This window comes from Aulonocara sp. 'chitande type north' Nkhata Bay, linkage group LG8 (assembly GCF_057382095.1).
Source record: "Aulonocara sp. 'chitande type north' Nkhata Bay isolate Kocher_YH1m ecotype deep benthic linkage group LG8, A_spYH_male_GT1.1, whole genome shotgun sequence".
NCBI classification, from domain to species: Eukaryota; Metazoa; Chordata; class Actinopteri; order Cichliformes; family Cichlidae; genus Aulonocara; species Aulonocara sp. 'chitande type north' Nkhata Bay.
In genome coordinates this window covers 8,139,356-8,152,639 of record NC_141351.1, presented here as the reverse complement: position 1 = coordinate 8,152,639, position 13,284 = coordinate 8,139,356, and the positions used below count along the sequence as shown (strand labels likewise).

The 13,284-nt window shown below is 40.9% G+C and overlaps 1 protein-coding gene across 2 annotated transcripts in view; it reads right to left on the bottom strand.

The window, feature by feature from the left end:
• The window catches only part of itga3b (integrin, alpha 3b), a 30,500-nt gene extending 19,336 nt beyond the window's left edge, over window positions 1-11,164 (bottom strand). Inside the window, exon 1 of one of the 2 annotated variants that reach the window (XM_086303168.1) lies at window positions 10,828-11,164. In XM_086303168.1, coding sequence (XP_086159294.1) covers window positions 10,828-11,003 — 176 coding nt within the window. In that variant the 5' untranslated portion in view covers window positions 11,004-11,164. The remainder of the gene's footprint in view (window positions 1-10,827) is intronic. The other variant, XM_086303169.1, reaches the window with a different exon arrangement.
• Window positions 11,165-13,284: the final 2,120 nt, after the last annotated feature.

Below are 13,284 nucleotides of genomic sequence, written 5' to 3'. Positions count from 1 at the left end.
CGAAAGAGCCGGGTCTTTTTAGTGAGCAGAGCCAAAAGAGCCGGTTCTCTAAAAAGAGCCGGAATTCCCATCACTAGTGGGCGATATAAACGATATACGATAGAAACTATATAAATTTGGCCAACGATAGAGATTTTGACTATATCGCTCTATCGCGATAGCGCATGTTGATGATGTCATTAAGCTGCGCCTGTTTTGGTCGAAAGCATCGCAGCGGCTAAAACCATTATCATCTGCAAATTATGGCGGGTGACAGTCATAGCAAAGAGATGAAGCACTTTTGAAATATGGGGAAAGACAAAAACTGCGCTTCCTCCACTTCCGTAACATTGATTCATTAATGTTGAATTCTCTCGCAGCTGCTCTATTCCCATGTTGTTGCAGTATATTAATAACTAACCTCGTATTGTGGATGAATAATCTCAGTTGTTCTCCTGACTGAAGTTTGGCCCGTGTATAGCATCCCGCTATGCGATTGCATTTGTCTCTAACCACCAGAATCCGTCACGTTAACTTTTAATGAGTGGAAAAAAAGTTGGCGTTCATCCTCCAGCTTCACTGTGCTAATGTTATGCTAACATAGCTGTGTCGCTAGCAATCACGTAGCACAACATTATATACCAGGTAGTCCAACTTCAGTAACCCTGCAAACACCACTGCTGTTTAGTTTTCTGTCTTCATTTATGTTGGAAGTGGTAGCAGAGCTGTACGTTTTAATTAGTTTCAAAAATCTCTCAGTCAGAAAATGGTATGAAATGTTTAGGTGTAAACTACCGAGCTAACTTCCTGTTAACTTCTAACTCCGTTAAATTTAATAAATTCTGTTTTCATGGATGCCTGGATGTTAAACTTAATTGTTACACCCGATAAAGCAGCAACGCTGATGATTTAATTAAAGATGAAAGAATTTAGATCATTTTTAACTCTTAGTGTTCGTTTGACTTTGGGACCTGAAGCGGACGGAGTTTTGGACCCAGATTACTCTGCGAAGCTCCTCACTATGGCAGCCGTAATGCTCTGACAATCCATCAAGCAGTGCGGCTTACCAAAGTTGTACTAAAACATTTTTTAACAGATTTCTGCACGCCAAAATCGGTTCGAGGTCAGTAAGCACAACCAGAATTCATATATAAGGCACACACTCGATTTTTGAGAAAATTAAAGGATTTTAAGTGTGCCTTATAGTGTGGAAAATACGTTATACAGAAGAAAAGAATATATCGTGATATATATCGTTACCGCACATGCTTCAAATTATATCGCGATATGAATTTTAGGCCATATCACCCAGCCCTACACCCAGCTAAGGTGAGACTTAGTTAGGCTGCATTCTTGACAACAGGACTAAAAATCTTAGAAGAAGACAGTTTGATGGACTACTGTATATTTGTGTCAGCCATTAAGTTAAACAAACAGTGGTTCATTTATCTAGTCATGTTAGCCGGCACTGCCTCAGAAAAGCCTCTGACTTGAGCAAGAACAGATAGTGGGAAAAGTCTCTCAACAAATGAGGGGAGCTGCAAGGGAAAGGGCTGATTGTAAGCAAATGTCAGAGTCAACACAAACAACTTCTCTTGCAGTTAATTAAAATTAAGCCACGCTCACCTATAATCTTTACCCCCCACATGTCTATTTGCTGCTAAGATAACACCAACAACAGTGAAACCAGGAAATCCAACTTAATTAAACCCTTTTTGGGATGACATTTCCTTTCCAACTCACAGGATTTTGAGAGATTATCAAGACGAGACAAAGCGCGAGTTAGTCACGTTTACAGTCAAACAGGCGTCTCATTAAGAATACACACATCTGCACGTCGATCAAGTCGGAGCCGTTATGAGACATGGGATACAGGTGTTTAACGGGCAAATTTGTATTTGTTTCCCCTTAAAGGCCTTTATCTTATATGTGAAGAACAGGAAACATTTAAAAGTGGGTGAGGGAGAGAAACTGTCACAAAGAGATTCAGATGGCGGAAGGAAAGGTGAGCGACACGAAGCAAAGTGGGAAACTTTCTGCCTCAAGCCTGCTGTTTAATAAATTGTGCCTGCAGAGTGTATGCTGTGGTGTTACAGCTGCCTGTAACATGCGTGATTGATTGCCCTCCGGATATAGCTTAAGGCAACCTGTCTGTCACAGGATTTGAATGCAGCCCTTTTAATAATATTAAAAGTAAACCATGTGCCACTGATGACATGTCAAGTTTGCATAAGTGATACTGATTTTGCACAGCAAACTGAAATTAGCTAAAAAAAAGAGAAGCTATGGGGTGATTGTAGCTCAGTCACCAGTCTGCTTGCCAAAAATCCTCGGGCAAGATACTAACCCCAAGTTGAATGTGTGTAAATGTAAGAGTAGAAGCACTTCCAAAGAAAAGAAAGAACTGCTTTTGTGAATGGGTGTGAGTGAGTGCTCAGAGTAGAAAAGCACTATATAAGAACCAGTCCATTTCAATTGTCATGACACCAGGTAAAGATTATACTATTTCATAATATTATTGTACGTAAAATTATACAGTAGCCACAGCAAAACAGTAGTTTTATGAAATATGTTACTGTTGACCTGGACCAGCACAGCCATTTTTCACACCAGTGCTGTCTGTGGATCGGGGTACAGTATGGTGACACCACACTGTCTCACTCTAACTGCAACACAAGGTGGGTCACTAAATTACCCAAAATGCACAAGCAAAGAAAAATGCAATAAAATATTATTAATCCTCACCCTTTATCTTAAAAACACAACATCAGACACACATATATACAAAAAAACCTGCATGGTCTCATCTACTGCATCCTCATTGTTTTTCAAGGAAACACTGCCACTTCTACTAAAGAAGAAAATAAATACAGATCATGCTAAATAGTGACTCAGTTTGCAGACTGAATTAAGCCTAACAATGAGAAGAGACTAGACGTGAGATCTTTTTATGATTTTCTAATGACATAATGACTTCAGTAGACGATGAGAATCTCTGATCCACCTCTCCCACCAGTCATGAACAAAAACCCTGAAAACTTCCTCCCCAACAGAGAGTGGGCACTCCACCCTTTTCTGGCTGATGACTTGGAGGTGCTAATTCTTATCCCAGCTACTGCACACTTGACTTGTAGAAGCACATCATCTGTGATACATACAGCACGTCATAACCTGTTTGTGACTGACAAAGATGACAAGGGATGAATCATGGCAGCTTTCAAGAAAATGAAGGTGAATGCTGAATGCCGCATATTCCAGGAAAAATGAACAAATTCTTTTTTCTTTTTTGTGAAAGGCAAGCCAGTGTGCTTCCTTTGTGGTGAGGTGCTGGCAATAATGAAAAGGGCAAAGGTTGAGCGCTGCTACAGTTTTGAAACATGCTAAACTTGATGAGTAGAGAGGAGAAATGCACTCGTAACTCAAAATGAATCTTCATCTTTTTGAGTTTGAGTGCTCAAAAAGCATCTTTCACACAACAACAGACTGACAGCGAGAATATTACGTGTGCAGGTTTTGTGGTGAGTGCAATTTATAGCCAAGAAGTTGAAATCTAATGGGGCTAAGTAACACAGTAGCTATAGACCTTTTTGTTGGTCTTTCGTTTTTGCATCCCTCGGTATGTGTTCATAATAGTGTGGCCCTCAGACAACTATATAAAAATTTAAATGGCCCTTCACATGAAAAAACAAAACCCAACAATCAAACACATGGAGAGTGAAGTAGAAAACACACAGTGCAACATAAGAAGCCCATCAGCCCATTGGGAACGTTACTTTAAAGTGCAGACTTCACAAAGGCCTGAAATAATTATCCACTGCCAAAAACACACAGCACTTGCAAATTCAGCATTCTAACACAAAGGTAGAGAAGAAACCCAGAGTCAGAGGGAAGTGGAATGTGAGCGGCTCCTGCCACAGCCAATCAGCGTGCAGCCTTTATTCCTACCTGTACCTGTGTCTACTGAGCTGTGCCAGTATATGCACATAATTTAGCCTATACTTTATAGTCAGTGCTAATTATAAAACAAAGCATTTCAGTCTTTTCAACATTCATGCTGAAAGACTTTCTTCATCGAGTAATTTAATGCCTTAGGAAACGAATAAATGTGTAATAAATTACTTCTTTGAGTAATTACTCAAACAATGAGTAGCTGTGATGAATCCAGGTCACTGTACTTTCAGGAAACAAAGAAACTACATGAGGCGGTGAGCACACACTTCGCTTTCATATCATTCACAGTAAGCACGCCTAGTTCTTAACACACTTAAAGAACATTTGCCTGCATTTACAGAACAAAGTCGATGACTCATCTCTGGTCAAACAGTGATGAAAGAGTGTGCATGAAGTAGAAAACATGGCTCACACAGACTCACCTTCACTTTGCATCTCAGGATTTTCATATATTTATGTCAGGGCAATTTGGATATATATATATATATATATGTTAATGCCAGCATGAACAATAACAGCAAACTACAAAAGCCTAAGCCTTACAACTATCATAATGTCAAATTATCTACTTTAAAGATTTACATTCTTGCAATATGGACTAGACTAAGATTAAATGTCTCTCTATAATGACAAGCATCACTGTTAGTGCATTTAAATGTTTATACAAAAGGGAGAAATGTAGGAATACACTGCAAACCACTTTCACACATAGCAGACTGCTGATAAACTTTGTTCTCTTTTTTTCACCAGGATACTTTTTTAGTGGAAATTAAGTGCAGACGAAAGAGGAGATGACAACAATGTCATACAGTTGAATAAAGAAAAAAGAAAGGACTCCGCACCTGTAGACAGGCACCCACACTAACAGGGTATCTCAGCTGGACAAACATCCTGTTTGAAAACCACCATCTGTCTTTGGTGAAACAGTAACAGGAGACCAAACTAATTTAGAGGCAGCTCAACAAATTAAACATGGCAGGACATCCCCTTGATGATAAAGAAACTCACTTTTTATTGGCAACAAGTGAAACCTAGTCTGAAGCGGGCAAAGAAAGTTCAGCTTGTGGTTGCAGGTTTGTCTCCTGTCACTGGATGAATAATATCGTCAAGTACTGCTGCAGGGTGTAGCCCCCCCTTACACACACACACACACACACACACACACACACACACACACACACACACACACACACACACGTGTATTTATATCCTTGTGGGGACATCTCGTTGACATAATGCTTTCCCTAGCTACTTACCCTAACCCTAACCATCAAAAATGAATGCCCAACCGTGACCCTTACCCTAAACCTAACCATAACCTAATTGTAACCCTGACACTAAAACCACATTTTGAGTCTCAAAAATGCTTTCAAACTGTTTGTCCTATACTTGTGTTTGTCCCCACAAGTATAGTAAACTACCAATTTTTGGTCCCCATGAAGATGTTAATACCCGTCCACACACACACACATAACTGACAGAGAAATATACCGATCAGGCAAAACATTGTGACCACCGACAGTTAAAGGTAAATAACTGATCTTCTCTTCATCATAGTATCCGTCAGTAGGTAAGATATATTAGGGATTAACTGAACATTTTGTCCTTAAATAGAAATGTGTTAAAAGCAGGAAAAATGGACAAACGTGCGGATTTGAGTGAGTTTGACAAGTGCCAAATTTTGAAGAGCCTGGCCTGTGTTGTCTGATCCAACAGATGAGCTACAGTAGCTCAGATTGATTCAAAAAGTGCATCACGGTTTGTTGTGTATAGGGCTGCATAGTCACAGACCAGTCAGGGTGCCTATGCTGACTCCTGTCCACCACCTAAAGCACCAACAATGGGCACGCAAGCAAGAGAACTGCAACACACAGTAATGGTCCAGTGACCTGGTCTTATGCATCACATTTTCTTTTACATCAATTGGATGACCGGGTTTGTGCGCATCGCTTAACTGTATAACACCTGGCACCAGGTTGCACTATGGGAAGAAACAAGCTAACAGAGCAGGCTTGCCCAAAGCAGTTTGATGCTTTGGGCAATGTAACATCCTTGGCATGTACCATCTAAATGGACTGGTTCTTATATAGTGCTGTTCCATCCTATCAGAGCACTCAAAGTGCTTCACACAACTTACCTCATTCACCCAGCCCTTTTTTCTATGCTCTAAGTGCTTTCTATTTAACATTCACACACATTCACACTCCAATGTCCAAAAGCCACCCCATGGTCTACAATAATACCTAAGCATTGTTGTAGACCATGTACAACCTTTCATGGAAACTGAATGCTGTGAAGGCTGTGGCCTCTTCAGCAGGCCTCAAAGCAAAAATGGTTCAGAAATGGTTTGAGTAGCACAACAATGAGTTTAAAGTGTTGACTTGGCCTCCAAATTCCCCAGATATCAATCCAATCACCCATCTGTGGGATGTGCTGGACACCTTGCAAAACTGCTGCTAACATCTTGGTGCCAGATACCACACTACACCTTGAAGGGTCAAGTGGAGTCCACAACTTGATAGGTCAGGGCTGTTTTGGCACCAACACAATATGAAGCAGGGGTCATAACGTTATGCCTGAACGGTGTACATACAAATGTATACATGTAAACAGGAATACACATACCGCTGGACTAAACCTGACCACATGCTTCTCAGTGACGCCATACCTCAGTAGTGAACCATGAAGCCAGAAATCACAAGAGGCTCACAGTATTAGTAACAGTATTACTATTAAAATGTTGTCCATTGCTGTATGTAAAAGAAGAGAAGTAGCTGTGGGAGACACAGATGGACAGTCAGCCACACAGCTGTAACAGAGCTGACAGCAACCCATGTTGGCGTGCATGTTCAGTGCCAAGTTTCTCTCAGATATTACTCAGCTTATATAAAAGAAGTGCAGGTGTGCATGAAACATCTGCCTTTACCTGCTAATGCCTGGAAATTTTCCAATGCCAGATTTTTTTTATCTCTCTTTGTTTACATATTCATTTCATACATCTATTTATTTATAAATATTTATTTAGCCTTTTATCAGTAATAAGCGTTGGAACATCCTATATTTATACCAGCACTTATTTGTATTTTACGGACGCACAACAAGTTGCAGCACACGCACACTTCCTAAAAAAAATACCAAGTGTAATCCAATACTTGTGGATCATTTCTCTCTTCAAAGGTGAAAAATGGCATGAAGACAGAGAGGTACTGGAGCATATGGGTTTTTCAAGCTACAGGTAGCTCCCAGTAGCCTGGAGGCTAGCTTCTTTTCTGTGCAGCTGAGGGCATTTATGCAACCGGGGGAGGAAAGAGGGAGGGGATCTCTTACACTTTTGTTAAGATAAAAACAGTCCTCACTGCAGGTATTTCTAATGAAAGCGCCACCATAACCAATCTGCTCTGTGGAGATTAGCAGGAACCCCGAGCCGTGCTGGGATCCATTTCAACATGTTTTTAGAAGCCGTTTTTGTGCTGCTACACAGAATGCAACTCATGTCATTACCAGCTGATTGGATACAGCGAATAACTGCGTTAAGATCAGGGCCCGTAACCATGGTAAAGGGATTTTATACCAACAGCCGTCGCTCAGCATAAAATCACTTTAACCCCATTTTAACCTACTTTTTACTCCAAATTTCTATTTGATCTTCTATTTGAAAAAGATTCTGTGTCAGTGTAAAACCTACTGGCTTGCATGGGATAGACATGAAAGTGTTGCATCGAGGCATGACACTAGCCCTTTGATAGACCTCGTTCAATGACAAAGACCACTATCACATATGTATTAGCAGGAATGTTGGATTACAGTCACGTTTACGGCCCACAGACTTCTATCACTGATCAGTCCAGTGAACAGTTCTATTGACTGTATAAGGCCCTTACAGAGCTTACAACCCATTGCACAATACTGTACTGGAGCACGTAAACGACACAAAAAGCTGTGATAAAAGATTGAAAAAGTAAAATCACCGGGGTGCTTTGAGAAACAGGGTTTGCCAGAAAAGTTTACTTCTATCGAAACATATGACGAAAGGTGACGTATGTTCCTGTGCATGTTCTAACTGAACATCAGATGTGTGTACAGTGGGTGGACCAGTTTAATTTTCACCTCGCAGCAGAAAGGGGAAGGCCCCGTCAAATTAAATCGTTGACTTTCATAGCCTCTGGCTGCTGCAGTCAGACAGGGATGATCCTCGATCCCAGCCACGTCAACTCTGGCGTATTCATCAGTCAAAAGAATGTGTTATTTTTTCAGCTTTCATCTGTAAAATGAAGCAGTTTTTGGATCAGTTTGAGTCAAATATTTGGAGTTTTTATGTGTATTCTCTCTTGGATAATCATTCGCCCTCCTGTCTTGTCTCAACCTGAAACCTGGCAGGTTGTAACTGTGCAGAGAAGAGTAATACATTCCTAAAATACCATAAGGTCAGGGGACTGGAAGAGCCAATAGGTGGCCAGCTGACTGCCCTGTTTCCCCCCCTTCCCTGAAACAACAGAGAAAAAAAAAAAGACCTTCTCGGGGAAAAAAATCTCTCTGAGACCTTAAATGGGTGATCCAAACAGATAGGGGGAGTGGGGAGGTGAATAGTTGGTACAAATTGGCCTCAGGTAGTTCTTGGATTATTTGGGTAAAGCCCATCCCCAACAAGAAGCAATGCTGATCTACTAATTGGATGTGCAACCCATATTCAAAATATATTGTTGAAATTCAGCTCAGCAACCATTTAGTGTAACTGGATAATAACCTGCATCTTAGAAGGTTTCAATTAAAAACAACAACAACAAACAAACTCTTTATTCCAGAAATGGGAGTGGAAGCCATTTGACTCGACTGGTATCCTGAACTCTGACTCACAAGGACAACAAAGAACAGTGTTCTTCTCTGTACATGTCATGACTGGTGCATACGTCTTGGCGTTTTTCAGATATTCACACTGCAGTTCCAGCCAGAGAAAATATGTCGCTAAAAGCTGTGGGGTTCATTGAGACAGATATGCAACCACAAAAGAAACTTATTTTAAAATCCCTTCCTCTAAGACATTGCAGACACCAGCACACTGTTATGTCTTTACAGAGTCATGCACTCTTATCGCCTATTGACTCGGCCAACTATTGTTTTGTGAGCGCCACTATCTCCAAACCACATATCAAAGCGGGTTTCACTTATGTCTCGTAAGATGAAATAGGTGACATCAACAGCATTGTGTTTTTCCCTGCAGATGTGTGCTACACTGCATGCCCACAACATGACATGCCCTGCTGTGTGATGTGAATCTTTAAGCAGAAGACGTATTTTCAGTGGGAGATTTAGGCTACAATTATATTAATATTGCAGTAACGTTAGTTTTTATGGGTTAAACAGAGCTAGCAGCATAGCTAACACTGGCCAATAACCAGCACATATGGACTTAAGCTTGGCAGTACAGGAGTATGTTATTCAGGTAATTCATGCAGACATATATTTCTTCCCCTTTCCAGTTTTATGCAGAACCATCTAGGTTTATACTTACAGCTCAGACATGAGAGTGAGTTTGGTCTTCTAATCTAATCTGTCATTGCATGACTTGCAATGAGAAATAAACCTTATATCTAACTTCACTGATGAGAGCACAGAGGAAGTGGGCTCTGATCTGAAACGTTTCTTCATGCTTTACTCTTCAAAGCAGAACGACACTGATAACAGCACATTACAAACATGCTGTGTGATCATGGAAGCGGATGGATGAAGGGGCTGCTCTAATTGACCGAGTGAAATCCTATACTGCACAGTAACACAGTTTGAGGAGCTCTCATTAGAAATGCCACGAAGACAGCAAAGACGCGACATCCCTGAACATCAACAGATACAAAAGCAGTCACTTCCTATGTAAATCCTTGCAAGTGCTCCACACTGGTGTTAAGCTGTGAAGTGTTACAGGCCAGTAAAAGCTTTAACAGGAAACAACCCCAAGTTCTCTCTAGCCGATAGCGGCAACAATAGTTCCACCCAAATTCCAAATACAGAGTGAGTAGATGTGCAAATGTTTACTTTACAAATATTTAATAACTGAATATAATACAGCCACCCACATCATGACTGAAAGTTCAATCACAATGCACTGAAATGCACATCAGGATAAAAATGCTCTTATTGTACCAGGACTGGCTTCCAAACTAGAAGCATACACGTGGTTTACAAACCAGGATTTATCTGTGTTCAGAGAACTGTGAATGCTGGTTAAAAACAAGTGTGTTTGTGAGTGTTTCCACCAACAGCTGGACCAGCAGCAGAAACTATTAAAAATAAATCTCATCTATTCACTTTAAACAATGCGATTTTCAGTTTCGTTCATTATTGTTGCAATAATGAATAAAAAAAGACAAACCGAGCAAGTAAGAAAAAAAACTGACAGTGAGATAAAACAAATTTGTGTAAAAGTCATGTAATATGGTGATCGTGTAAAAAAAAACAAAAAAACAACAGTTTTGCTTTCAAAACAGGTCACATCAGGCCGAACGTGTTATGAGACACGTTTTCTACACGTTGACAGTGCACGGCAAAGATTTACAACGCCGCCGGGTACGAACTTCGTCGAATTACTTCCAAAGAGCGTAGAGCACCTGTCCTATATTCTCACTGTACTAGAACAAATGTCTGGTTTGGTCTAACTAAATCTGCAGACGTGGTCTCCAGCAAGTTGTTTCTCTCACAGGTAGTATGTAAGTGGAGCAAAGAAACGCTCGACAGGTGACAATAAAGCGTCGTATCCTACTTTTGCGCAGTTAACCGTGCACAGTACGAGGTGAACAGAAAGTGCTGCTTTACCACGACTGTTTGCCTGCCGACATATTACCTCTAAATTAAAAAAAAGAAAATATAAAGCAATTTCTGAAAAATGCATTATCCAACTATACTTACAGATACTGTCTGGAGCCCACCGTCTGCTCATGCAAAGCTACAGAGAACCCAAACAAGCTCCCCCTGGTTTTCCCCTCTTTGATCACAGGAAACCGTTCATCTATATTAAATCCAGTGCAAGTTTGCGTCCAGTGGCACACGGCCAAAACAGCGCAGAGTAAAAGTCTTTCAGACATGTTTCCGTTGTTTTCTCCCTTGTTAGGTGCACTCAGCTCTCGCAGGTCCACGATCAGCGAACGAGCATGGGGTCCGAGTGGCAACTCTGCCGCAATGAGCTCCAACAGGTAGGCTGCTGCTTCGCAGAGACCTGCCCATTAACAGCCCCTCTGTGCAAAGTCACTGCCTAGGTGTCGGCGCCTCATGCTCGCTCCGCTGCCCTGCCCCTAGCGGTGTCCCTCCCTTCCTGTCAGATCTCGACATCCTTCAGAAGCAAGTGCATTAACTACAGGGAGCTGCAGACTCTAGTGGTGTGCGATACAGCGAATTTTAATATCAATCCGAAACCAAGTAAATACATGGACCGTTTTGTTGATACCAATACCGATACTTGTAAAGGCAGCTTATACAGGGAGAAGCAGTGTGCTATGATTTATGAAATGTATCATCAATTTGGAAATCCTCTACACATTTTAATGACCGCGTGATCGGTGCGATTTTCATTTTCCACAATAATTAGTTGATACAACAAAACACACCTTTCAGCTTTTCGTCTCTTTTAATGTAATTTGAAGCTAATTTTTTTAGGAGACCTGAAATGTAGACGTGCCTATCTCTAAAGCACTTTATGTCAACTTCTGTTGTTTAAATGTGCTATAGGCTGTATAGGATTTTTTCATTGTGCACGTTTGAGGTATATTTTTTCATTGCCAAGAAAATTATTTAAATAAATCAGTGCAGTGGGGTGAATACTGAACTTGGGGAAGAGAAATAAAGTATCCTATCCTATCACACTAGTATTGATCCGATACCAGTACCAGCTTTGGTATCAATATATATTTGGACCTCTAGCAGACATTCTGTAACTGTGGTTAATGGTGTGAAAACCTCGTCTGTCACTATAACTACTTGTCACTCTTATAAACCTCCTGTTCCTGCTCTCTATCGCTCTGCTGGCTGACAGAATCAGCAAGTCACTCTACAGAGGAAGACTTGTGAACACTAAACAAAAGCTACGAACGTAAGTAGCTTTTGATTTAAGGACTGCATCTTAAATGGCACCGTACCGAAATGTCTGCTATTTTTGTTACCACACACACACACACACACACACACACACACACACACACACACACACACACACACACACACACACACACACACACACACACACACACTGCTGCAGTGGCGAATGGTTTGCTTTAAAAGAAAAGGAAACAAAACTCAATATGAAAGGATTTCCGCTCGTAGCAGACAGCTAATTTGAATCAGGCATTTCACACATCAGGATTACTCTTGAATGCTCTGACTCTAAAAAAAAAGATATTTAACTTTTCCATATGCTTATCAACATCATGAAACCATCAGAGGAGTTTCTTCCAGCTAAATGATCTCTGTTTTAGTATTTTCAGTTTATATTTTGAGTATTTTTAATCTAAGAGTTGCATGATATACATGGCCCGCCCCTCACATGAGCACTCTTGTGACAGCCACCGTTTGCCTCACTCCACTGCCTATTGCTCAAACTTCTGGTGTCCAATGGGAAGTTTATTAAACCCTTAATCTCCTTAGTGAGTTCATGGAACAGGCCAGAGTTTTTAAAGCAGCCTTTCCTTCTCTCAAATCTCCCTCCACCCCAGTTCCTCTCAGGTTTTTTTTGTACTTGCTTCCTTTCTTTATCAAGAAACTGCAGCTCCATCTCCTCCCTATTTTCCTGTACTCCACAGCAATGTGCTATCTTTCATCACGTCTACTTTATTGGCTGACCACTGGCTAAAACCTGGCCTAGCTGACCTTCTCTAATTGATGGAGTAAGCTCCCACTCTCCCCCTTCATCCTTTAGGAGTTGCTCTCTCCCAGAAGTACTCTCTCCTTCATCCCCAGTGAAATAATGCCCCTTGGGGGGTTGTAGTTCACTGTGCACTTTTCACAGGCAAATTGCAAACACTTCATCTACTATTTTTAAAGAAAAAAGTGTGTCTCAGGTATTTAGTGCAGGTTTTTTAGTCATTGCAACTGCTCATAGGTCTTCAACATCACTGTTTGGATATACACAAGAAAAAGTGTGTTGGAAAACAAAGAGAACAACTGCAATGAGCAGGTTAAGTTGCACTCCACAGATTTTAGTGTAGCATGAAGTCTGCCCTGGAAATTGGTTGGAGGTCATGTGTCTGACACCCTATACTTTTCAATCAGTTGTAGTATAGCAGCATTGGTACATTTGGGGCACTATCTTGCAAATGAATGTTCTTCTTTTACACAGGTGAGTGCACAAAATGTCTGTGTCTACAGTGTCAACAT